The sequence below is a fragment of the Labeo rohita genome, chromosome 7 (genome assembly GCF_022985175.1).
Source record: "Labeo rohita strain BAU-BD-2019 chromosome 7, IGBB_LRoh.1.0, whole genome shotgun sequence".
Lineage (NCBI taxonomy): Eukaryota > Metazoa > Chordata > Actinopteri > Cypriniformes > Cyprinidae > Labeo > Labeo rohita.
The window spans coordinates 42,869,071-42,896,186 of record NC_066875.1 but is presented as its reverse complement, the minus strand read 5'-3'; the positions used below and the strand labels follow the sequence as shown (position 1 = coordinate 42,896,186).

At 32.5% G+C, this 27,116-nt stretch overlaps 2 protein-coding genes across 4 annotated transcripts; both read left to right on the top strand.

The window, feature by feature from the left end:
- Window positions 1-1,290: 1,290 nt before the first annotated feature.
- pdcd7 (programmed cell death 7) lies at window positions 1,291-7,523 on the top strand. The gene is made up of 5 exons (XM_051113824.1): window positions 1,291-2,319; window positions 4,256-4,394; window positions 4,650-4,880; window positions 6,403-6,490; window positions 6,584-7,523. The coding sequence occupies exons 1-5, from the start codon at window positions 1,369-1,371 to the stop codon at window positions 6,702-6,704; spliced, it is 1,530 nt and encodes a 509-aa protein (XP_050969781.1). The 5' UTR covers window positions 1,291-1,368; the 3' UTR covers window positions 6,705-7,523.
- Window positions 7,524-7,649: 126 nt separating this feature from the next.
- ubap1lb (ubiquitin associated protein 1-like b) lies at window positions 7,650-26,370 on the top strand. 3 transcript variants are annotated; one of them, XM_051113946.1, is made up of 6 exons: window positions 7,650-8,402; window positions 10,471-10,609; window positions 14,036-14,614; window positions 20,785-20,982; window positions 25,114-25,215; window positions 25,669-26,370. In XM_051113946.1, exons 2-6 carry the CDS (start codon window positions 10,478-10,480, stop codon window positions 25,801-25,803), a joined length of 1,146 nt encoding a protein of 381 aa, XP_050969903.1. In that variant the 5' UTR covers window positions 7,650-8,402; window positions 10,471-10,477; the 3' UTR covers window positions 25,804-26,370. The 3 variants fall into 3 exon arrangements, with proteins under 3 accessions (XP_050969903.1, XP_050969902.1, XP_050969901.1); XM_051113945.1 differs by having other exon boundaries at window positions 10,467-10,609; XM_051113944.1 differs by lacking the exon at window positions 7,650-8,402 and adding an exon at window positions 9,566-9,943 and having other exon boundaries at window positions 10,467-10,609.
- Window positions 26,371-27,116: the final 746 nt, after the last annotated feature.

The following is a 27,116-nucleotide window of genomic DNA, read 5'->3' as shown; positions in this document are numbered from 1 at the left end:
TATCAGTGGCGGCTACTGGTCTGTCAAATAGGGGGAAGCTCATTTTCGGCCTACATCATAAAATTGTCTATTTATTTATTCACAAGAATGTGCCTTATTGTCATAAGTAAGTCACAATGCAAACAATCGTAAAAAAAAAAGCTTTAGTTTTATTATGCAAAATATGATGTATTTTTTCTTTTAGTCAGATGCTACTATATAGTATAAATATTTTGCAATTTAAATAAGGTTATTATGGAGATTTATTTATTTATAAAGTATTTTAATAGAAATATAAGGTTTCATTATGTTATGTTAAAATTTTTCAAGATTACTATATATATATATATATATATATATATATATATTAATTTATAGTCATCCTCCATGTTAATATTTAATGTAGTAATCTATATATATATATATTGATTACTACATTAAATATTAACATGAATGAATGAATGAACGATCTAAAAAAAATTTTACTCTGTAAAAGTGAAACAAGGAATGTGGTGTATAATTGTGTGAAATGTATGATGAAAATCAAGCAATTTCGCCAAGCAAATATAAAGAAATAGGTTGCAGCAGTTTTTATTTCGACTGAACTTGAGAAATCCGCGATGGGACTGAGCGCGAATAGCTTCAGTGATTCCTTATAGTACAAAATCGCTGTCAGTCAAAAGGAGATGCAATCTTTCGACAGACCCTCCAATCATCACGCAGAAGCTCGGAGTCCAGGCCAGCCCACTCCTCATTTGCTCCTCATTCACCCCCAGAGACGCTGAGCGTCCGTGGGCGGGACATAATCGCAGCGTTTATCCAATGACCGTCTAGTTTCAAAGCACTGAAAAAAAACGTTCAAAGCAGCCGCATTGAAGTCAATGGACGCTGGGCTTCAACGGGGAAATGCACTGTGACGCTACGGGAATGTATGAGAAGTTAGATAGTTAGATATAGCAAGTCAGCCGACCTGCTATATCTAACTGATTCTGAACGAACTCGTCTTTGAGATGAACGTTTTCTAACGCATTTTTAGTCAATAAAATGTTAATACAATAGTACATAATTTGACCATTAATTTTGTGACATTATAGGGGAAGCTGAGCTTCCCTTGCAGTCTTAAAGAAATCGCCACTGATATATATATATATATATATATATATATATATACATATTTATTTATTTTTTATTTTTTTGGGCAATTATGTCCGTTTTAGGAAAGAATGTCTCGGAACTGACCATAGGCTGCCAAAAAAGGACCCTTAACTTGAAGGGGCTTTTATTTTGAAGACTTTCCGGAAGTCGTTCCGTCATAACTTCCGTTTATAGCTTGTTGTCTTAGCGTACCTCACAACAGTGCTCTTCAACACTGGATTGCAGCGTAAATGAATGGATAACCCTCAGCAGTTCAATTATATGGGCGCTCCGCCGCCTCCCTTCAATAATCCCGCGGGTTTAGATGCCGCTGTTTATGCAGGAGGAGGTGCGGGGCCACCGCCGATGCCTCCTCCACCTGCAGCGGGACACACATGGAACATGTATCAACATCCACCACCCGCGGTACAGCATCACTGGCCCCCGTTTCCACCCTTCGACCCGAGCAGACCACCTCCGGGGAGCTTTGAACCTCCTCAGCCCGGCGAGAAACCGCCTCCGTCCTGGTCCCAGAACCAGTGGAATCCTGCCGAACATCATTTCACGGGACAATTCCCACCAAATCAACACCAGTTTCCAAATTCAACACCTCCAGCATACCAGTCCAGCGCCAGACCTCAGGTTTACCCATCTAACAACCAGTCTATGAACAGAAGCTGGCTGGATGACCAGCAAAACAACCAAAACCAGAGCAGAACCACCTCAATAACAGCTTCTGATGAAGAATCAATGCAGAGGTTGAGAGACGAGCAGTGGATCCAGAGCTTCTTGACTAAAAGAATAAATAAACCCATTGAACCAAAGCACACCGAGTCGAAACCATCCATCTCTCAGTTTAGAGAGAAGCTGTATGGGACTGTTAAAATGCTGTCTGAGTTGAATATGGTGTGTCAGAGGCTGAAGGATAATTTGGAGAATCAGGATGTTTGGACTGAGAGTTTTTCTAAAGCAACCGAACTGAAGAACAACATACAGCAGAGCCTGACAGATCTGAAGGACCCGGATTGTGTCAGCAACATCAGGAGGAAATTACTGATGATTAACAAGAAGAGAGCACGGATGAGGAGAAGAAAGATGGAGCAAATGGAGGAAAAGCTGGAACAGGAGGCTAAACGTGCTGAACGAGAGGCGGAGGTTGATAAATGGCGGATGAAACGCATTCAAGAAGTGGAGGAGAAGAACAGAGTGAGGAAAACTTACAGCTTACATCAGTTCATTTATGTTATCCATTATACTGTAATGTCTCCATCGTATATTTATTAAAATGTCCTATAAATAATTAGTTTGATTATTATTAATTAATTATTAATATTATACTGTATAATTGTTTTATGATGCTATTTAATAATATTGCATTATTCAGATGTTATGTAACTATAAATTATATTATTTATATAATATATATAACTATATTATTTTTAATTATATATTATATGCACTACCAGATTTTTAATGTTTTTTAAATAATTTTTTTGTGCTCACCAAGTCTACATTTATTTGATCCAAAATATAGCAGAAGCAGTAATATTGTAAATTATTTTTACTTGAAATATTTTTGAAAAATTTAGTAATGATGCTAAAAGTTCAGCTTTAAAATCATAGGAATAAAATATATTTTAAAATATATTTCAATAAAAAAGTTATTTTAAATAGTAAATATTTAAAAATGTTACTGTTTTGCTGTACTTTGGACTGAATAAATGTTGGCTTGATGAGCAGAAGAAACATTTTGACTGGTAGTGTATTAATGACTGGTCGGTATTAATATTAATTATAATTGTAGCATATTAATTAGATATCCCCATCATATATTTAGTTTGTCAAATAACAATATTGTGCAGCTTATCTTTAATTAATACTATACTATTATTATGATTTTATTAAGTATAGTGTGTATGCATGTATTATTAAACTATAATAATAATATACCTTATTATTTAAATGTCATATAAATTATTAATATACAGTATAATTTTAATTATTATATATTATTTATTTAATAATAATGTTAGTTAGTATTGTACTATATTGTTTAGATATTCACATCATATTTCATCTCCTATAACAATATATTCTTATCATTTATTAAAATTAATTAATATTATGCTATTAATTTTTATACTAAAATTATTATTTTAAGTTATGCTGTATCTACGTTGTTTTTATACTGTATTATTAATATAATACTATTATTTAGATATGAATAATTATAAAATTTAGTTTTACTATTTTACTATATTACTTAGATATTATATAAATAATATATTGTTTAAATAATTTAAATAGTATTCTTTTATTAAAATGTTTCATAAGTAAGATAAAACTTTGCAATAAAGTTTCATTAGTTAACATTAGTTAACTACATTAGTTAACATGAACTGAGAATGAACAATATTTCTACAGCATTTATTAATCTTAATCTTAATGTTACTTTACTTTCAGCATTTACTAATGCATTATTAAAATCGCAAGTTGTGTTTGTTAACGTTAGTTAATGCACTGTGAACTAGCATGAACAAACAATAAACAACCATATTTTTATTAACTAACATTAACAAAGATAAATAAATAGTGTAATAAATGTATTGTTCATAGTTTGTTCATGTTAATACATTAACTAATGTTAGCAAATGACAGCTTACGTTAAAGTGTTGCTGAAAATAAAATATATGATTTTTAAGTAATTTCACAATTATTTTTTTCTAGTTTATTTGTAGAGCAAATAAACTGTTTCTGAATGCTTCACATCAAAAATTGACAATTTATTAAGAATATTCTGGATGTTTCTGTAGTCTTTTAAAAATCAGACATGTTTTTTATGAATATTGGTTTCTAATCCGATTATAGTTTTTTGTTTTTTTGTCCTTAATATTACTTTCCGTCCTGTTAGTCCTTATTAAATAACACTTTACCTAACAAAATTTTCTTAATGACCTTTTCCTGTAAAAGAACTCATTTTTTCACAAACTGGACATTGTCACTATACTGACCAATCACTATCCAGAACTATTCATTACTAATTATAGTATATATTTTGAGTATATATCATAGTATATATTTGAGAGTATGCAGTTATATATCCTGCAATGTCTGATCTAAATGTTTTGTTGTTGTTGTTCAGGAGAAAGAGTTGAAGCTGGCTGCTGATGCTGTTCTCTCAGAAGTCAGAAAGAAACAATCCGACGCCAAGAGAATGCAGGACATCCTCAAATCACTGGAAAAACTCAGAAAACTCCGGAAAGAGGCTGCAGCCAGGAAGGGTAAAACGGAAAAATAAGATTTTGTTTGCATGATTTAACATGCAAAATGATCCCAGAGAAACTGATCTTGTCACTTTATCTTTGCTATAACCATATTGTTCAGACCTTTTGGAGAAATCAGTTTATGAACAGCTTATACTTGTTTCGGCATATGAAACTGGATTTTAAAAAAGCATTTTAACCTCTAAAAATTAATTTAGCTTAATTACTTTGCCTATAATGCCCGATTTCTTTCCATTTTTCCAATTTTACCAGGTATGTTTCCAGGAAAGGAGAGTGATGAGAGATTTGAGGGTCACTTGGAGCGGTTGAGGAGTCTGATCCGTAAACGCACAGCTGTGTACGCCACTGAAGAGAAAGCTCTGAGAGTCATGCTGGAGGGAGAACAGGAGGAGGAGCGCAAACGAGATCGCGAGAAACGACAGAAGAAAGAAAAAGAGAAGCTGTTGCAGAAGAAACGAGAGGTGGATGCAATGCTGTTTGGAGGTATTTTACACACACATCTTTATCTGTATTGTTTAGTGATGCAGTGAAATAAAATTCTGGGCTAAAATGTAGGATGCACTTGGCTGAAAACTGAAACCAAAATCATTTTTATTTAATAGTCAATTAATTCACTATAATATCATTTATCAAAATGCTCCCATCTAGGTTTTTTTTGTAGCCAACTATAGAGTTTAAATTGTATGTTTTTTTTCTAATGACACAAATATATGTATTTACACTACCAGTCAAAAAGATTTCTCATGTTTTTTTAAAGAAGTCTCTTCAGCTCACCAAGCTTGCATTTATTTGATCCGCAGTACAGCAAAAACAGTACAATTTTGGAATATTTATACCATTTAAAATAACTGTTTTCTATTTGAATATATTTTAAAATGTAATTTATTCTTGTGATTTCAAAGCTTTTTATTTAAATTTTATTATTATTATTATTATAATTATTATTATTATGTTGAAAACAGCTGAGTCAAATTTTTCAGGTTTCTTTGGTGGTTAAAATGTTTAGAAGAACAGCATTTATCTGAAATGGAATTTTTTTTTTACATAATAAACATTCTTATCATCACTTTTGATCAATTTAAAGCATCCTAGCTAAATAAAAGTATTTATTTCTATAATTTATTTCCCAAAAATTACATTTTACAAGTTGTCCTAGGGCTGTCAAATGATTAATTACGATTAATCGCACACAAAATAAAAGTTTGAGTTTGCCTAATATATGTGTGTAATTATGTATATATAAATACAAACACATTCATGTATATATTTAAGAAATATTTACAAGTATGTGTATTTATTATAAACTTTATAGAATTTATATTATATATAAATAAAAATATTTTGTATATTAAAAACATATATTTCTTAAATATATGTTAATTTGTGTGAATTTATATATACATAATAATTACACGCAGTACACACATATATTAGGCGAACTCAAACTTTTATTTTGTATGCGATTAATCGCAATTAATTGTTTGACAGCCCTACAACTATATATTCAAATAGAAAACAGTTATTTTAAATAGTAAAAATATTGTTTTACTATTTAAGTTTTTGCTGTACTTTGGACAAAATAAATGCAGGCTTGATGAGCAGAGGAGCCTTCTTTAAAAAAAACATTACAAATCTTACTGTTTAAAAACTTTTGACTGGTAGTGTATATATGCACACTATAAATGTATGAAATAGTGTAGGTCCAAAGCAAATTTCCTGTTGATTCATTAGGCTTGCATTCCTAAAGACACCACAAGTTGGCAGTGTAGTCCCTGTACTATTTCAGGATGTGCTTCGTTGTGTGTACAGATATATTTAGTGTAGTACATCTTGAAGTGGTACAGAATAAACCTACTGTTGATCTTTTTGTGCAGTGGTATTTATATGCCACTTGTTCTCCTATTTTCAGCTGGTAAGTTTTATAAATACCATGTAGGTTCATATGCATTCAAATGTGCATTTGTTCAATTGTATACGTGTAAACTGTACTCCTTTGTTTTTTTAGCTGAATTGCCACCTGATCACCCTCTTCAGCCGTTCCTAAATTACTACACACAGGCAGAGCGCTCCCTTCCTGCACTGATTCAAATAAGGTCTATTTTCAGATCAGAAGTAAGCTCTAAAAAATAACTCTGTGAGTAAATGTGATATAACTCAAAGAATGTGTTTTTATGGCTTTTCCCCAGGAGAGAGTGGGATCAGTTTCTGGTTTCTGCCGAACACCCCGATGGTACATCGGTTCCTCAAGGCTGGGTTCTGCCCGACCAACCAGCTGACGACATCTGGGCCACGGCCCTGGAGAAATGACATTCATGGCACAAGAGACTATCATTTCATAATGGGGAAAATGGTTGACTAGGAAAATGTGTGACCAGATTAAATTTTACAAAAATATTTCAGCCTAAAGAAAACTAAGCTTTTTTTCTTTTACATTGTGACATTATTTTTATAATTTTATATATCATTTTACACAAATTCATATTACCTTGCCTTGCAGAATTTGCCAAATGTAAATTATTTTACCAAAATAAGAGGGATTATACAAAATGCATGTTATTTGTTATTATTATTATTGTTACCTGAATGATCCACACCTGTGTTTTTTTTTTTTTTTTTTTTTGTTTGTTTGTTTCATGATAGCTGTTCATGAGTCCCTTGTTTGTCCTGAACAGTTAAACTGCCTGCTGTTCTTCAGAAAAATCCTTTAGGTCCCACACATTCCTTGGTTTTTCAGGATTTTTGTGTATTTTAACCCTTTCCAATAATGACTGTATGATTTTGAGATCCATCTTTTCACACTGAGGACAACTGAGGGACTCATATGCAACTATTACAGAAGGTTCAAACACTCACTGATGCTCCATAAGGAAAAAACATGCATTAAAAGTACATTTAATTTATATTGTCTTCTGGGAGACATGCAGGTATTTTCTGTAGCTTCTGAAGGGCAGTAGTAAATGGAAAAAATATGACATTTAGGCAAAATAAGAAAAATGTACACATCTTCATTCTGTTCAAAAGTTTGTACCCCCGGCTCTTAATGCGTTGTGTTTCCTTCTGGAGCATCAGTGAGTGTTTGTTTGAACCTTCTGTAATAGTTGCTTGTGAGTCTCTAAGTTGTCCTCAGTGTGAAAAGATGGATCTCAAAATGATGTAGTCATTGTTGGAAAGGGTTCAAATACAAAAATGCTGAAAAACCAAAGAATTTGTGGAACCTAAAGAATTTTTCTGAAGAACAGCAGGCAGCTTAACTGTTCAAGACAAACAAGGGACTCATGAACAACTATCACTAAACAAAAAAACACAGCTGTGGATCATTTGGGTAACATCTGGGTCATTTTTATAAATTCAGCTATTATTTTTTTTCTTGTGGACTGTATGTAAACGTCTTTTATGTTAAATGTCTTATTCAGGTCAGTACTAAATTAAAATTACCATGCATTTTATATGATAATGAACATAATGAACATTTTGCAGATTCTGCAAAATAATGTTTTGATGCAAAGAATAGGCTTCGATTTGGGATAAATTATAAGACTCATAGAGGTCATCGACAGAGATTCACCCATTTATTTGGAGAAAGATCCATCTATTAGTCATCCTTCAAAACACATCACATGTTGTTCTGTGAAAAAGCCAGAAGACTGATTACGTCACACTGTGTTCCCGTGGACTGCTTAAGACAATCAGGTTGATTGTGTTGTTTACAAATAGCAACACGTTAAGATATGTACAGATGCATTTTGTTTGTGTAATATTTCACTTGATTGAATAATTCCTTAGTTGTCAAAAAAAATAAAGTGTTCCCATGATGGTTTTCTAAATGTGGATGCTTTAGGTTGACTTCCTGTAGGTGTGAGCGGCTCAGGTAAACCGCCAAAGTCAGTGTGTGTTGTGTGAGTGGATTAGTGGAGCAGAGGAATCAACACACGGCTCTGTGAAGAGTGACCATAACACTGTGTACATCACACCGCTCAGACCAGCCACACGCAGGAGAACCAGAAGGTGAGTTAATATTTATTAAAACTGACTGTGAACATCTAGTTTTGACTTGAGTTTGTGTGAAATGGCTAATGTATTTTGAACTGATTTAAATTTAAAGTTTTTTTTTGTTTGATAAACTTACATTTTATTACATAAATTTGGAATTATTTGTTCTTTTTAATAATATTAAATGCATTGTGTTATTAATGTCACCAGTTTAAATGAAGGCTGATTGATTTGTGTATGTAATATAAATGTAATGTAAAATTTTATATATATTTTAAACTTTATATATTTATAGTATTTAAGTATAATATAGAAATGTGTAACAATTCAAATATAATCTAAAACATAAAACTTTTTTATGCCAAAACATTAAACATCTTTATTTTATTTTAAAAGATGTATGAGGGTTTTTTTTCTGCAATAAATACAGTTTGTAAATACAGTATGTTTTTTTGTTATTTTTTTAAATCAAAGTTTTAAAAAGAGATTTCAGATAAATGATCACTCTTATTTAAATGTGTCATTTTTTTCCCCCATTTAATTTTTTGTTAATGCCAAAATAAGTAAGATAATTCGATAACACTGTACAACAAGGTCCTATTACTTAATGTTAATTAACTAACTTACAGCAACTTGCAATAAACATTACATTTATTCTAGTATTTGTCTTAATGTTAATTTATAAAAAAATACAACTGTTCATTGTTATTTCGTGTTAACAGGTCCATTAAATAATATTAACACACACAACATCTGAGTTTAATCAATGCTTTAAAGTCATTTTTCATTTTTTGTTCATGTTAACTAATGGAACCTTATTGTAAAGTGTTACCAATATTTTATAAGTTTAGACACTCAAATGTTTATTTCAGTAGGTTTTTGATTAAAAGTTTTCTCTAGCATTAGTCTAATATTACTAGACCAGATATTTCATCATTAATGTACAAAAGAACTTATAAAAATAGTTGTAAATAAAGATTATTGGAGTGTTTTTACAAGAAATGCCATTTCATAAATGTGTTATTTTCCATTTCTTTTTGCAATTTCTGAGTGAAAGTTGTTTTTAAGTAAATCCTACACCATTTTTTTAATTCCGTAAGGCACTGTTATGGATTACTCACTCATTTCCAGTATCTTCTGCATGTGGTTTTTGGCAGAATATGGCAATTTATTGTAATTTCCATTGTTCGTTCTTGCACAAGAAGGAAAACAACCTTAGAGCTTACCGAGCATCTGGCTGTTAAGATTTGGCTCAGATTGAAAATCTAAAACCATCTGGTGAGAAAGGTGTGGAGCAGCATATTAGGATCAGATTTGAGCATCTGTCCCAGTGCTCTGCCATAGTGCAGGCCGTCTGGTGCAGGACACTAACTTTTCATTAACATTTGGCAAGGTTTTCTTAAGATAATTTCAATAGTACTTTTAGACAAGCCATAACTAGTCTTGAGAAAAATGCACCAACTCTTCCAGCATGGTTTTTTGCAGGTGTACAGATGATGAAGCATGTGTCGTGGCACATGGCAGTGACGTTGAGATGGTCAGGTGGTTGAGTCTTGGTAATCTTTAATCCTTAATCCTCTAGTCTCCTTACTATTGTGTAACAGGTAAACAAATATAGAGAAGTTCCAGCCAGAAGTACAACACCTATGTGTTTTCTGCAAAGAACTTGAGGAAAAACATGCAAGTGTAGTTTTTGTCTGTGTTTTTTTTTTTTTTTTTTTGTATTATTACACTATCTGTCAAAAATGTTAAATAATTTTTTACAAAAGACATCTCTCATGCCCACTATCATGATCAGAAATGCAGGAAAAACAGTAATATTGTTAAATATTATTTTAATTTGAAATAACAGTGTTCTATTTGAATATGGTTTAAAATGTAATTTATTCCTGTGATGCAAAGCGGAATTTTCAGCATCATTACTCCAGTCTTCAGTGTCACATGATCCTTTAGAAATCATTCCAACATTCCAAACTTTTGACAGATGGTCTACATTTAAAACCCATAATGTGAGATCTGGGGCATAGATTAGGTTGGTTTGCAGTCTGATGTTTCTTTATTCATTATTTCTGTTTTCAGATAGGAGTGAAATGTCCTGTCTGGATGAGGTGCCCTTTAAGATCCCTCTCGGTTTCCTTGAGGATGCTCAAGAACAGGTCGAGCTCATCACGGCTCCAGAAATCACTCTACCCGATTACCTGAAGATACTGCAGGAAACTGAGGTCTGATGCTTTTCTCTAAACACCGTGTTTCTGAACTGACGTTATCTGCTGGCGTCAAAATGCATTTGGACACTTAACGCACACTTTTCACATCGTCAAAACGATTCGTTTTCTAAGCCATTTAGGGAATTATTTTTAACTAGCTGGCACCAAGGTGAATTTTAGTGGATGTTTGAAGTCATTTCTTCTCTGTTTCAAACAGGTGTATTTCCTTACATTTACGCTCCACTAACATTTGACCGTCTAAATACATGTTCTTTTTGAAGTGTGTATAAGCCTTGTCTAAGTTTTTAAGAGTCTCTGGGAGAAATAAACAAATTAAATTAAATTAAATTAACAATTGCTCATGTGCATAGCCATAAAATAAATTTGGATGAGCTCATATTATTTGCTCTTGGAGGGACTGGATGAGAAATGTTCAAAACTTTGATTATGGACTTTAGTATTTTGTTATTTGTGAGCACAGACTAAGATTTTGTGATAGTGAGGCACAGGGGCGAACTGGCCTGCTCTACAATTTATTTTTGTTTATTTATTTATTTAAATATATATATTGTTGTTGTTTTTGTTACAAAAACATTGATTCTGAAGCCTCCATTTTCTGTCCATTTAATACCATTGCTATCTGTAGAAACGAATCTTCTTGACCTCAAACTTTTGAAAGGTAGCATACTTCATGTAGCACCTCTCAAGGGAACTTGAGTTCTGTACTAATACTAAATTACAGTATGTGGTTGTGAGATCTTAAAGACTGTTCCCAAGAGAGCATCTGCGACTTCCATAAACTGCATTAGGCTCAATGTAATTTGCCACTGATTACAGCAGCCGTCGGTCGTAATGTAATTAACAGTGCAGACTGTCACTAACAAGGTCATGGGAAAATACAAAGACACTTGTAACATGCATTGGTGTAAGCATATCCCTGCCACCTCTAACCCATCTGTGATTGCTCTATAATTGCACTGACATGAAATCTGTCTAGTACGCTGTTTGTTTAGCCCAGAGGTGTGGGATCGGCATGAGGACCATGTCAAAAATACAGTACAATTATGTCTCTGATTACAAAAAATAAACAGTAAGGGTGGAAAAAAGTGTCAGTAATCAATGGAATATTGTCGATGTAATTGTTACTGTAGATCCATTGGGATAAAATACTTAAAATTCCTAAAGGTTTGTCTGTTACTGGTCAAGGTATTTGCAAAGGAAACACACTGCTGTCAGAGGTTATTGCATTCGAATCGAAATAAGCTAATGTGAACCTTTTATGGTTATGTGTTGAACTGGAGTTTCTATAAAGTCTTAGTCATTTGTCCCACATCCATCCAAGAGCAACACTGTGTACCTGCCTTAGAGCACTGAACGCTTCATTTTGCATTGAGGACTTGAATGGGATGCAAATTGTTGTGTAATATTTGGCCGGTGTGTATACTTCTCTTTTTCACATCTGTTTTGTGGTGCTCTATGATTCATAATGCTGATAATGATAGATGTTAGTAATGTCCAGAGGGGTTCCCAAAGCAGTAGCTCAGCATACATTTAGATGAAGCTGAATTTACTTGTGGAGCTCATAAAGCAAATCTTGCTTTATGAGGGCTACACAGTCCAGTATTTATGCAATTATTAGGAATTTTAAAAAAATAACTATATTGCTGGTATACAATGGGCTGGAAATAAAAAATCACACTTAGAATTATACACTGTAAAAAACAATTTGCTGAGTCAACATAAAATAATTTGTAACCTGGCTGCCTTAAAATTTTAAGTTCAGTCAACTCTGTTTATTCAACTTGAAATGTTAAATTATACTAAGTGACAACTTAGATATGTGAGTTGAATCAACTTCAAATTTTAAGGAAGCTGGGTTACTTACCCATCTGTTAACTTTAGCAAACACAAATATCTAAGTTGTTACTTAGTACAACTTAACATTTCAAGTTGAATAAACTTATTTTAGTTGACTGAACTTAACATTTTAAGGTAGCAGGGTAACAAATTATTTTAAGCTGACACAACAATTTTTTTTGTTTTTTATTTTTTGCAGTGTTGGGGCAATAATCAGAAACACCCATGGACAAAAATATAAGACTAATAAAATTAATTTGGGTGAATACAGCATAGTTTACAATATTACATACATTTAAACTTGTTTAACAAGCATTTTAGAAATAAAAAATGTAACATTTAAATGTATTCAAACATTCTCTGTAATCACTTTTCAACAAAATAGTGCTAATTCTCATGCCAGTGTGCCACCAAAATCTGAGCTGGTGATGGGCTGCTGTTCGCCAGGGGAATATTTAAAACAAAACATAAAAAAGAAAATATGACCCAACAGGCTGAACCCAGCATTTGTGCTAAAAAACAATAACCCAGCATTTTTAGAGAGCAGAAAAACTACCCAGAACCTGGATAAAAAATGTTAAAAACGACCCAAGAAAGTGACCCAACAGGTTGAACCCAGCATTTGGGTTAAAAAAAATAAATATCCCAGCATTTTTAGAGTGCAGAAACACTACCCAGCACATGGGTAAAAATATTAAAAACAACACAATAAGATGAGCCAACAGGCTGAACCCATCATTTCAGTTAAAAAAAAAAAAAAAAAACAGCATTTTTTAAAAAGCACAAAAACTACCCAGCACCTGGGTAAAAATATTAAAAACAATCCAATAAAATGGTTCAAAAGGCTAAACCCAGCATTTGGGGGGGAAAAAATAACCCAGCATTTTTTAAAAAGCAGAAAAACTACCCAGCACCTGGGTAAAAATACTAAAAACAATCCAATAAAATGGCTCAAAAGGCTGAACCCAGCATTTGAGTTAAAAAATAACCCATTTTTTAGAGTGTACATTTACAATGAAATTCAGCATTTTCTCTGTTAAAAAAAAAAAAAAGCATGTGCAATAAATCTTTGATTTGTCTGGGATGTGAAGGATCTGCTTGTATCCTTTATGGCCCAAGAAATAAAGAACTCAGGCCGCATTTGAAGGAGCCTTTATCGCATCACTGTAATGCATTTGGTCTTTAAATACAGCTTTTGAAGTATGCAGCCTCTGAATTGGGGCATAGCAATAGTCTGAAGCCCAAAAAACTCTGTTTGAGTCTGTGCCCATCAAACATTATGGGATTTTTGGCAGAATCTGTCATCTCCAACTGCTTAAAATCAAGCAAGAGCAAGACTTGCTCTGATGGTCTGTAGATTCCAAAAAAATGTTCTCTCTAAATAATAGGATTGCAAATTAAGTATACGTGGTGTTTTTGTAGTCAGAATAGGACTGACGTGTTCCCAGTTGGCTCCATTTTGATGTAGACTTGGCATATAAACGATAAGTTATGGAAAAACTTTGGTTTGGATGTCATCAAATGATGTTTGACATTGATGTTAGCATGTGAAACACAAATCTAAAGATGTCTCTTTTGTTTTAGTATGTCTTCAGCCTGGAGAACTGGGTTCTCACGGGTCTCCAGAGTGGCTATCCAACACTCAGTCCCCACTCTTCCTTTGAGCTGACAGCAACCTGTCCTCCATACTGGATGATGTTCAGCAGCCCTCAGGAGAGCAGGTTAGCCAGCCGCTGGAACAGCGACTTCTGGGAGCCCAACCCTCGTCCACGCAGCCGCAGCTTAAATGCGGCCCACTACCGTGCGATGAACGCCCGAGTCAAATTCACTATCTCTGACTCAGAAGATGAAGAATTTACAGAAGAAGATGGGGCTGCTCTTGCTGAGGATGAAGCACAGTCTAAACAAAGTGGTTTAGGTTTGCCAAGACAAGGACCAGGGTTGAAAGACTTGCACACTTGTGGATCATCAAACTTCCTCAAGCTGCCTTCACCTTGCGGCCTCGCCGCGCAGCGCCAGGGGATGCCGTCCTCTCTCTGCAGGCGTAACTCACCCCAAAGAAACTTCCAGAGGAGTCAGAACTCTGCTGGGTGTACCAATGCATCTTCCACAACCTTCCTCAACAACCTACAGTTTGAATGCATCAACAATCCCACCTCAAAGGTAAGACATCTTCAACTTCAGCTCTTACAGTCTGCCTCCACTTTGGATTCACACTGAAATGGTGCATAGCAAATGCTGCAGTAATGACGTATTTCTGTAGGCCAGCCTGGAAGTTTGCATCACCCTACTTCTCTTGACAAAAACCCCCAAAATTTTTTCCATTGGTTTTTATAGTTGAAAATAAGCTCTGTGACCAACAAAAGTTTATGATTATTGCATGTTTTGTTTATAATGGTAAATGTTCGTTTAAAAATTATCACTAAGTGCTTTGATATTTATTTAAAAAACATTTCCCTGAAAGTTAGAATAGTTTACAAGAGTGCTAATGTAAACACACCTGAGGCAGTAAAAGTGGATTATTGAGCAGATGAGTTTTCGTGTTTGGCATGACGTCTAAAGGATTAGTTCACTTCCAGAAAAATTTACAGATAATTTACTCACCCCTTGTCATCCAAGATGTTTATGTCTTTCTTTCATCAGTCATAAATAAATTGTTTTTTTGAGGAAAACATTTGAGGATTTTTCTCCATATAGTGGACTTCTATGGTGCCCCCGAGTTTGAACTTCCAAAATGCAGTTTAAATGCAGCTTCAAAGGGCTCTAAACGATCACAGCCAAGGAAGAAGGGTCTTATCTAGCGAAATGATCGGTTATTTTCTAAAAAAAAAAAAAAAAAAAAAAAAAAAAAAAAGTACAATTTATATACTTTTTAGACTGCAGAAGTACCGACCCAGTGTTTACAAAGTGAGTGTGAAAAGATGGTCAAACACCCTTTACAAAAGTAAAACAGCGATGTAGGATGATTTTAAAAGTTGGAGGAGAAAATGAGATAGTTTTTCGATACACCCTAACTGTCTTGAATGGGTCTGCAGAGTATGCATGTGCATCACAGAGCTAGACGAGACAAGCATTTGAGGTTAAAAAGTATATAAATTGTACATTGTTTTAGAAAATAGATTGCTTCGTTAGATGAGACCCTTCTTCCTAGGCTGGGATCGTTTAGAGCCCTTCGAAGCTGCATTTAAACTACATTTTTGAAGTTTAAACTCGGGGGCTCCATAGAAGTCCACTAAAAGGAGAAATATCCTGAAATGTTTTCTTCAAAAAACATAATTTCTTTATGACTGAAGAAAGAAAGACATGAACGTCTTGGATGACAGGCGGGTGAGTACATTATCAGTCTCTATAGTCCCATTTAGCCCATTGTAACCACCCTTTTTTTTTTTTTTTTTAACAGGTCACAGGTGTATTTTATGTTGAAAACAGGTTCACCACAGACCTTTATTTCAGGCATTTAACCACAGACCCATTAAAAATGGGCCTACAAAAATAGGCCTTTCGAATCCTGAAGCTACAAATAGGATACCCTGTGGTCTTGTAGACTTCACAGATGCGCATAAGTGAAGGTCACAAGATGTCAAATCCTTATCAAAGCGTATCGTTTAGGTGCATAGGTGAAATTTTGGTGAAAATTTTCATGCATTGATGATGGAGGAGCTTTCTTTTTTTTATTTTTTATTTTCTTTCTTTTTTTTTTTGCTTGACACACTAGTCGCACAGAGGTCACTTCCAAACCAAGCAGATTTGAAATTGCATGGGGAAATTTTTTCACGGCAAGAAGTGCCTCGTTCTTTGCACTTGAGACGCCTGATTTCACTGATATTAAACTAAATGTGATTAAAAGCCTCCAAGAAAGTCAACAAACCAGAATGCAATTGTTTCTTTTTACAGTGTTGTATGGAAGCCTGTTTCTGCCACTGAATAAAAAATAAAACAAGGTTTTACAACTCTTTATCTCACAATTCTGACTTTTTCTCAGAATTGCAAGTGTATATTTTGCAATTGTGACACTTTTTTTTTAATAACTTGCAACTGTATGTTATAAAGTCAGAATTGTGTGATATGAACTCGCAAATCTGAGAACATAGTCTTTTTTTCCCTCAGAACTGGACTTCATAACTTCCAATTGTGAGTTCATATCTCACAATAAAATGCAGAATTGAGACAAAATTCATATTTTTTTATCTTGCAATTCTGACTTTATAACTCGCAATTATAACTTTATATCACACAATTCTGAGAAAATTAGTCACAATTTGCTAGTTTATGTCTTGCAATTACGACTTTATATTATGCAATTCTGAGAAAAAATGCAAAATTGTGAGTTTATGTCTTGGAGTTCTGACTTTTTCGCAAGACAAAAAAAAAGTAAGAATTGCAAGATGTAAACTCATTGCGAGGAAAAAAAGTCAGAATTGAGATAAAAAGTTGAAATTACCCTTTTTTTTTATATATTATATTTTTTCATAGCGGAAACGGGTTTCCATAATGTAGAACTGTCATAGAAAACTATATATATATATATATATATATATTTTAGGACTATTTCAGTGATATCAGTCGTTAATGTTATGCTAAAGAAATTTCTTCTTGCTGCTTGTTCTACAGTGGGAAAAGAGGATATTAATCAAATGTTATCCTTTTGAATTCAAGCAATTGGACTAAAAGTATAGTGATTTTGTGCCCACTCATCTATTAATGACAAAAACAAGCACACATCTTACTCTCAGGGTATACATTTCTCTACAAGCCAATGCACTTTAGAGTACAAAGTGCAATGAAACAAAAACAAAAACATGGTTCATCTAGATGCCAAAAGGTGTGGTTCAAATATCCTGCAAATTGCAGCTCATTAGTGGCTTTAAAACAATAAACACGCTAAATAAACGACACTCCTCTTTACTGAACATGTTTGGGCAAGTTTTGATGTACCTGAAATTACAGTTTGTACTCTTTGGGAGTACACATACAGACAGTCTGGCACAGACGACTCATTTCTTTAATCTATTTAGAAAATATTTTGCATGTCTGTGAAGAAGACCTTTTCACAGTTGCCAATTCAGGTTTTAACAGTTCAGAGCTCACAATAACAGTTGTCCCTAGAAGGCAACCGTTTGCCCTACTATAAATGGTGTTAACTGACAAGCCTCCAGAAAGGTCTTTTAATCACTTGAGCAAGAGACATCAGAGGCCCACTCGTCTTCCAGAAGCATTTAGTCATTTCTCGCCACGTTCCAGAAGGACTCATTGTAAATCCTGTGCTAATGTGTCTTACTGTGAGTGCAAGGTATTTAGTCGTTTCCCATGAAACGACTGTCTGAGCATCCCATTCAATTGATTCAGATATTAGACATGAATGACTTCTCCAAAGTACTTCTCTCTTTTTTGGGGGGTTACACATTTCTGCAATGTCTCAGAAGATGAACTAGCTAATAATAGTGAGTGCTAAGTCGTTTCCTGGAATCTTCCCAAGCTGCAACAAATTCGTCTGGATTAGCGAGTGGAAGTGCTCAGGAAATGTCTTTCTCAGCAAGCTACACTTCAAGGTTACGCTTTCGTTGACAGTCTAATCCAACACGTTATTAATGTCCATGACATCATCTCCTGCAAGGCCGGACGGTCACGGTGCACTGAAGATGCCAAGGGGCTTGTAGTTTTTCCGTACAGTTTTTTCATGTACAGTGAACGGGAAAAGAATGAAATGCATTTTCCAGAAGCTACTTGACCTTTGCTGATGTTTTATTTCATGTTTGGAGAATTCTTCCAGGCTTCCTTGGTGACTCAAGTGCTGAAACCCTTTGTGAACTTCAGTATTTGAATAGCTATAATAGTGTCATTTAGTATGAGCATGACCGAATGTACCCAAAAGTCTATAACTCCTAAACAAATCCTCAATTTCATGAAATTCGGTAAACATGTGCAACAGACGATTCTAAAGAAGCATGCAAACTTTTATGGAGATCGGGCAATAGGTGGTGCTATAACAGGTTAAAAATTATACACAGTGTTCATATGGCATATAAAAAGAAGTTCACTTCCAGAACAAAAAATTACAGATAATATACTCAGCCCCTTGTCATCCAAGATGTTTGTGTCTTTCTTTCTTCAGTCGTAAAGAAATTGTTTCTTGAGGGAAAAAATTTTCTTCATATAGTGGACTTCAATGGTGCTCCTAAGTTTCAACTTCCAAAATGTAGTTTAAATGCAGCTTAAAATGGCTCTAAACAATCCCAGCCGAGGTAGAAGGGTCTTATCTAGCGAAACGATCGGTCATTTTCTAAACAAATCGACAGTATATATACTTTTTAACCTCAAATGCTCGTCTTGTCTATTCTCTGGGATGCACATGTGAACTCTGTGTATCTGGGTCAATACAATTAGGATAGGATGAAAAACTCCATCTCGTTTTCTTCTCCAACCTCAAAATCGTTCTACATCGCTGCTTTATTTTTTTATTTTTTTTTTTTTTTGGGTAAAGGGTGTGTTCTTTGCATGTTCACTTTTAAACACTGGGTCGGTCACTTCTGCAGTGATGTAGGACGTTTTTGAAGTTGAGATGGGAGTTTTTCGAAATACCCTAACTGTATTGACCCGGATTACACAGAGTTCGCAAGCGCATTGCAGATCTTAGACAAGATGAGCATTTAAGGTTAAAAAGTATATAAACTGTCAATTTGTTTAGAAAATAACCAAGCGTTTCACTAGATAAGGCCCTTCTTCACAGGTTTGAATAGTTTAGAGCCTTTTGAAGCTGCAATAAAACTACATTATGCAAATTCAAACTTTGGGCACCATTGAAGTCCACTATATGGAGAAAATAGATGCTTTCCCTCAAGAAACAATTTATTATCGACTGAAGAAAGAAAGACATAAACATCCTGGATGACAAGAGAGTGAGTAAATTATATGTAAATTTTTGTTTTGGAAGTGAACTTCTTTAAAATGGTCATTTTTATCTCTGTTTTAGGTGGTTACAGGTGTGCTAAATAATATGCAGCATACTTTTATGCATGAAAACTGTCATCATTTGCTCACCCTCAAGTTGTTCCAAACCTGTATGAGTTTTTTTTTTTTTATTATTCTGTTGAGCACAAAAGATGATACTTTGAAAAATGTTGGTAACCAAACAGTTGATGGTAGTCACCGACTTGCATAGTATGAAAAAAAATACTATGGAAGTCAATGGCTAAACGATGACAGAATTTTCATTTTTGGGTGAACCTTAAAAGATTATTTCACTTCCAGAATAAAAATTTCCTGGTTAATTTACTTACCCCATGTCATCCAAGATGTTCATGTCCGTCTTTCTTTCTTCAGTTGAAAAGAAATGGTTTTGAGGAAAACATTCCAGGATTTTTCTCCATACAGTGGATCAACAGGTGGTGAAGGTCCAAATTGCGGTTTCAATGCAGCTACAAAGGGCTCTACACGATCCCAGCCGAGGAATATGGGTCTCATCTAACAAAATGATTAATCATTTTCTAAAAAACAATAAAAAAAGTATATACTTTTTAAACCACAAATGCTTATCTAGCAGTAGCTAGATTTCATGAATTACGTGATCATGTTGGAAAGGTCACGCTAAACACAAAGCGTAAACACAAAGCAAGAAGTCAGCTAGTGCAAGATGAGTGTTTGTGGTTAAAAAGTGTATTGTTTTATTTATTTATTTTTTTAGAAAATTAGACTGTTTAGCTAGATAAGACCCTTATTCCTCGGCTTGGATCGTGTAAAGCCCTTTGAAGCTTCATTGAAACTGCAATTTGGATCTTCAACCTGCTCACCACCTTTGAAGTCCATTATATACAAAAAAAAATCCTGGAATGTTTTCCTCAAAAAACTTAATTTCTTTTCAGCTGAAGAAAGACAGACATGAACATCTTGGATGACATGGGGTGAGTAAATTATCAGGAAATTTGTATTATTAAAGTGAACTAATCATTAAGGCACGTAGACCTCTGTAATAGGTTCTTGCAGCTACATTTGATTTTTTTTTTTTTTGTTGTTATTGTTGTTGTTTATCTTTCTGTAGCTCAGCTACTAAAAATGGCATTAATAACACCAAGGTCATGGGTTCGATTCCCAAGAAATACACATACTGATAAAATGGACATGTTGAATACGCTATAAATCGCTTTAGATAAACGTGTCTACAGAAAGCATGGATGCGAATGTTTTCAGAACATATCTGAAATGTTGTTTTTAAGTGTGAATCAAACCTTGCACCAACAATAGTGTGTTTATCATCCTAGACTTTCTCAGTATTGTGTTTCCTGCCCTCATCTCTCAAGGGTACTGTGACCATGAGGCACTGTTGTTGTTTTTTCCAGGCCCAGGGTTCATCCTCCCCCCCGGCCCCATCACGGCCACTCAATTCCCACGCTGCCGTCCTGGACTCTTCGGTCGAGCTGCTCTCCGCTCTCAGCCCAGAGGAAAGGGAGCTGCTGGCAGCCGTGACCGAGCGGGGCTACCCTCTCCGTACGGCCATCATCGCCCTCCAGAAAACTGGCCAGCAGAGTCCAGAGCAGGTCAGTGAGATCTGTTACAGGGATTCAGTCTGAAATAAGAGATGGTCGGGGTGTAATGCTGAGATTGTCCTTGGTGTATCGCAGGGGAAGGTCAATCAAAGTGCATGGTGGGTTACCGGTATAGTTCAGTTGTGAGTGTGCTTATGAACACTTCACCACATTCATGTGTCTCATTATCATAAAAACCTTTAGACTTGGTTTGAAATGCTTTACTAAACTAATATTTTAATTTCACTGAAATTAAATAAATCTGAATTAATTTAAATAAATCTGAAATTAAACATAAGTAATAGATGAAAAATATTAAACTTAATTCTGCCTTGGCAGCTAACTAAAACTGAAATTGAAACACTAAAATGCTGAAACTAAAACAAACAAACAAAAAACCTAAATAAAGCTAAAAAGAAATATTTAAAAAAGGTAAAAAAAAAAAAAAAATGCTAAAACTAAAATAAAAATGTAAAGTATGAATATAAAATATAAGAACAAAATATAAGAACAAATATAAAACTAAAAGCTAATACAAAATATTATTTAAATATTAGTAATATTTAAACTAAAAAAAATGCTAAAAGCTAAACAGAAATATTTAAAAATGTCAAAAACGTAAAATGCTAAATCTAAAATAAAAATCTAAAGTATAAATATAAAGCTAAAAGCTAATACAAAATTTTTATGATTTAAATATTAGTAATATTTAAACAAAAAATACTAAATAAAGCTAAATAGAAATATTTAAAAATGTCAAAAACGTAAAATGCTACAACTAAAATAAAAATTCTAAAGTGTAAAGTATAAATATAAAATATAATTATAAAATACAAGAATAATTATAAAGCTAAAAGCTAATATAAAGTTTTTGTAATAATATTAGAAATTAGCAAACTATGAAATATTAAAAAATAATATTAAATATTAGTAATATTTATATAATATAGTATTTATTTTATTAACAATTTATATAATAAATAATATTATATAAAGCTAAATACAATGTAAATAATTGTCATACTTTCATTTGTGTTATTTTATAGTTTTGATGACTTTTAAAAAAGCATTTAAAAAATACTAAAGCAAAGATTTTTGTGTTACTCAAATTTGCAGCTTTTATAGAGACTGATATGATTTTTCTTTTTCTATGTTGAGTACACTGTATAAAATTTTATGATCAGTAAGTTACGGCAACTTATGTTTTTACATGAATGTAACTCATCAAAATAAGTTATATGAGTTATATTAGAAGAATATTTAATGTAATATAATTTTAATTTAATGTAATATAATTTCAGCAACTGAACTTAAGTTTTTCATTTGACTTTTTTTTTTTATTTTTACAGTGTACTTTCAGTCTCCAAACAGTATGTCCGTGAACACATTTGTTCATCAAGGTCACTGAGGAAGGTTTGGCTGAAAAGCACCTGCTCTTTTTTTTTTTTTTTTTTTTATTTGTTTCTATCAGATATTCTGTACTGATCCTGACAAACTTAAGTAACTTCTGTAATCATTGCCAAAAATTTCACTCACAATCCCTCCGTGTTTCAGTTTCATCTCTGTGTCACAGCAAGACATCTGGTTTCAACCTCTTTTATCTGATTCTGGGTACGATGAGAAAAAAAGTCAGCAAAAATAGACACCAGATCCCACTGAAGTTTCCAAAATAGTATCTTGCTAGTATCTAGTTCTCAGCATCACAAAACTTCCCTCAGGAGAACACTTGAGTCATGAAGCTAAAATCATTGGCAAATATCACTGACGTTGTTGGGCATTGTGGAAAAAAAAATTACATTGAAGTTTATTTAAAAGGGGTTATGAGAAAAAGACTATGAATAAATCAGCATTTGAAGGCTGGATGATTGCAGGGCAGCTGAATACAGCCAGAGAAGTTCACTAATGAAAACTTTTGACTGATCTGAGTAAAATCATATCATGGGATTGGCTTGATTTGCGATACTGATAAAATAGTTGTACGATCACATCACATTTTGTTTAATAAGATACTTAATTCACATTTGACTGCCTATGTTATCACATTCAGGGTTATTATAGGTAAATAAAAATAATTTATTTGTAATAAAAGTTTACTGAAATACAATATATATTGTATTAATATCTATCTATCTATCTATCTATCTATCTATCTATATATATAATACATATATATATATATATATATATATATATATATATATATATATATATATATATATAATACAATTATAAATGAATACAAAAATAAATAAATATGAAAACTAAATTTAAAGTGAAAACAGAAAATCAAAATCTAAGTCTAATTAGAAATATTAACAAAAACTATAAAAATATCAATGATGATAAAATAACATCTCACAATATTGTCTGTGAGGTTTGGCAGCTGGTAGAAAGAATGTCTTATTTAATTAATGATTAATAAATTATTAAATTAATAAGTTAAATACTTATTTGTAATGAATATGTTTATTAAATTACTACTAGTAGTAGTAGTTATTATTATTACTAGAAATTAATAATTAGCAGTAGTAGTAGTAGTAGTAGTAGTAGTAGTAGTAGTAGTAGTAGTAGTAGTAGTAATAATAATAATAATAATAATAATAATAATAATAGTAATAATAATTATTTATTATTATTATTATTATTATGATTATTATTGCTGTTGGTATTATTTATAAAGCTTACTTGATTTTGTTCTGTATAATTAAATTGTCCGTGGGGTTTGGCAGCTGGTAGAAAGAATGTCTAATTAATTAATTAAAAACTTATTTGTAATTAATGTTTGTTAAATTACTACTACTACTAATTATTACTAAAAAATGTATAATAATAATAATAACTTTTATTATTATTATTATTATTATTATTATAAACAATAAGAACAATGATTATTATTATAAATTATTATTAATAATAATAATAATAATAATAATAATACAAGTTATTATTATTATTATTATTATTATTAGAGATTAAGAGTAAAAAAATATATTTGTAATTATTATCATTGCTGTTGATTATTATTATTATTGATGTTGGTATTATTTATGAAGCAATGTAAATTATTATGATTAATTCTTGTTTATTATTTTTAATAATAATAATAATAATAAACAACTGAAATGTATTTATTTAATAATAAATACTTGATTTTGTTCCATATCATTAGATTGCCTGTGGGGTTTGGCAGCTGGTAGAAAGAATGTCTTCTTAATTAATTATTAATAAATAATTATTAAATTAATAAATTAAATACATATTTGTAATTAATGTTTATTAAATTACTACAACTAATAATAATAATTATTATTTATTATTATTATTATTATTATTAGAAATTAATAATCGTTAATAATAATTATTATTATTGCAGTTGGTATATGTAAATTATTAAAGTAAATTATTATTATTATGATTAGTTCATTTATTGTTTTTAATAATAATAATAATTACTGAAATTAATTAATTAAATTATAAATGGTGCTTTTCTCAGCATATGAGTCGATTTCTACCAATAATTAAGCACTGTTGTAATTAAGAATTTATTTAGCTTTTTCCAAAGTTTACTTGAATTTGTTCTATATCATTAGATTGCTTGAAAGCCCTGAGGCGATGTGATGTGTCTGTGAAGTTGTTGACTGACCGAGGCCTGATGAATTTCTATTGGCCTGTATCCTTAGCTGCCTAGTAAGCCGCTCAGCGTGACATCAGACAGCTGCTTGGGAAGGATGATCACATTTGAATCAACAAAGCTCATCTTGTTACACAGATTAATCAGACCAGCCGGTCCTCCATGGCTCTTATCCAAATACGTCTCACGTTTCACGCTCCACTTTTAGTCCGCTCTGAGCCTGTCATCCAGCCTTATCATGAATTATGATAGCTCAGATTCAACAAATGATCATTCACAAGCCTATAGCTATGATGACGTGCTGTTGCGTCAACGGTGTGCTCGATAACCAGATCAGTTTATCTAATTACTTTGTGTTAGGGGATAAAGCAGTGCTCCCCAAAAGTCCATTACAACTTGGCCTTGTTTTCATGAAGCGTTTGAGAATCTCAGAGGGCTTTTCTTCAATCACGTTCCTGCAGTTAAAGTGATCCACGTTGCATTAGTGTTCAGGATTGTTTGTTCTCTTGCAGATCTTGAGTTATCTGGTGGCGTGTGATCGGTTGTGTGAACTCGGCTATGATGAAGCTCAGGTTGAAGAAGCTCTCGAGATGTTTCAGAACTGTGAGACCAAGGTATGCATATGACTTTTTTTTTAACATGCTACAAACTTGATACCTCAAATAAGTCTCTTATGCTCATCATGGCTGCATTTATTTGATCATAAATACAGTAAAAACAGAAAAACTGTGAAATATTATTACAGTTTTAAATAACTGTTTTCTATTTGAATATATTTTACAATTTAATTTATTCTTGTGATGCAAAGCTGAATTTTCAGCATCATTACTTCAGTCCTTAGTGTCACATGATCCTTCAGAAACTATTCTAACATGCTGATTTGAATTTTTTTTTTTTTTTCGGAATTCTTTGATGAATAGAACGTTGAAAAGAACTGCATTTATTTGAAATAGAACTTAATGTATCATTATTAAACATAGATAGTATTAATAATAATAATTTAAATCTAAACGCTAAATCTTTGAACGTTAGTGTATATTGTAACCTTATTTGTTCTTCTATTTTAGGCTGAGGAGTTCCTTCACCTTCTTGCTCAGTTTCATGAAATGGGCTTCCAGCAGAACGCCATTAAAGAGGTTCTTCTGGTGCATGAGAACCACAGAGAGCGAGCGCTGGAGGAACTCATGACCCGCGTGGCCTGATCCGATCCATGTTATGATGCAATAAATTAGCAGCGATCATGGTTTGTGTTATTCTCCGAGCTCATATAGCTGTTGCTTATTTATCATATGAGGAACTGTGTTTATTCATTGTGCATTCTAGACATGTGTTGAGGAGGAGAAGCACAGTTTGACAAACAACACCGGGGAATGAGTCTCTAACAACGCATTTTTATAGTGTTTTCCATAGCAATCAAACTTTTGCTTATTTAATGAAATGTAAACCATTGGTATTTATGATGTTAATTTGTTTTGTTTTTCTTGGAATTCATGCAATTATTAAACTTTTTAAAATGCATTAGAATTGTTAAAGCCATATATATATATATATATATATATATATATATATATATATCAATCTTTCCAGTTCCTATATGGTGCCTCCACTTATGTACAACATGCTGAAAATTTGCACTATTTAGTTTTCGTCAGACAAACCTCTTTGACAAAATATTTTCTTGAAGTATCCCCTGAGATTAATATTTCAATAATTTAACTACACATTTGCATATTTACGGTGCTCTGTTGGTTAACGGTCAAATGACATGCTGGAAAACAAATAAAATATTTCATTTTGTAAGCGTTTTATTTTGTTTGTTTTTATTTTGTAATTATCAAACAATACATTGGTTGAACAGTATATCGACAATATATCGCAATTATTTTGGCATATATTGCAATTGTGATTTGATAAACTGCAACATGATAAACAATTCATCTCATAAGAAATTATTATTTTAACTAATTATAAACAAAATCTGACAAAAATATAAAGGCAAACGGAACAAAGAGACCATTCAAGTGATAAAAATGTGATTTGTTTTATTATTATTTAGTTTTTTAAGACAGAAAGTTATTATTGTAATAATATAACTGTACTTTAAAATAAACTGAATATTTGATTATTTCTTTTTTCTTTTCTTTTTTTTTACAATGCTACATTTTAATTACATTCATAATTATTACAATTAATTTTTAAATTTGTAATTACAATGCTACTTTTAAATACTAAATGAAATTATGCAGATTTTATACAGAGCATTCGATCAGAATAATTTTAATTTTATTTCAATTGTAGCCTCATTTATTTACTTCGATTTTTCATTTAATGGATTTAATTCATTATTAGCTTTTCATCAACACACAAACACCCTGCATTCACCTTACAAACCCTTGTTTGGGAAACCCTGATGTAATGTACACTACCAGTCAAAAGTTTTTGAACAGTAAGATTTTTGATTTTTTTTTTTTTTTTTTTTTAAATAAGTGTCTTCTGCTCATCAAGCCTGTGTTTA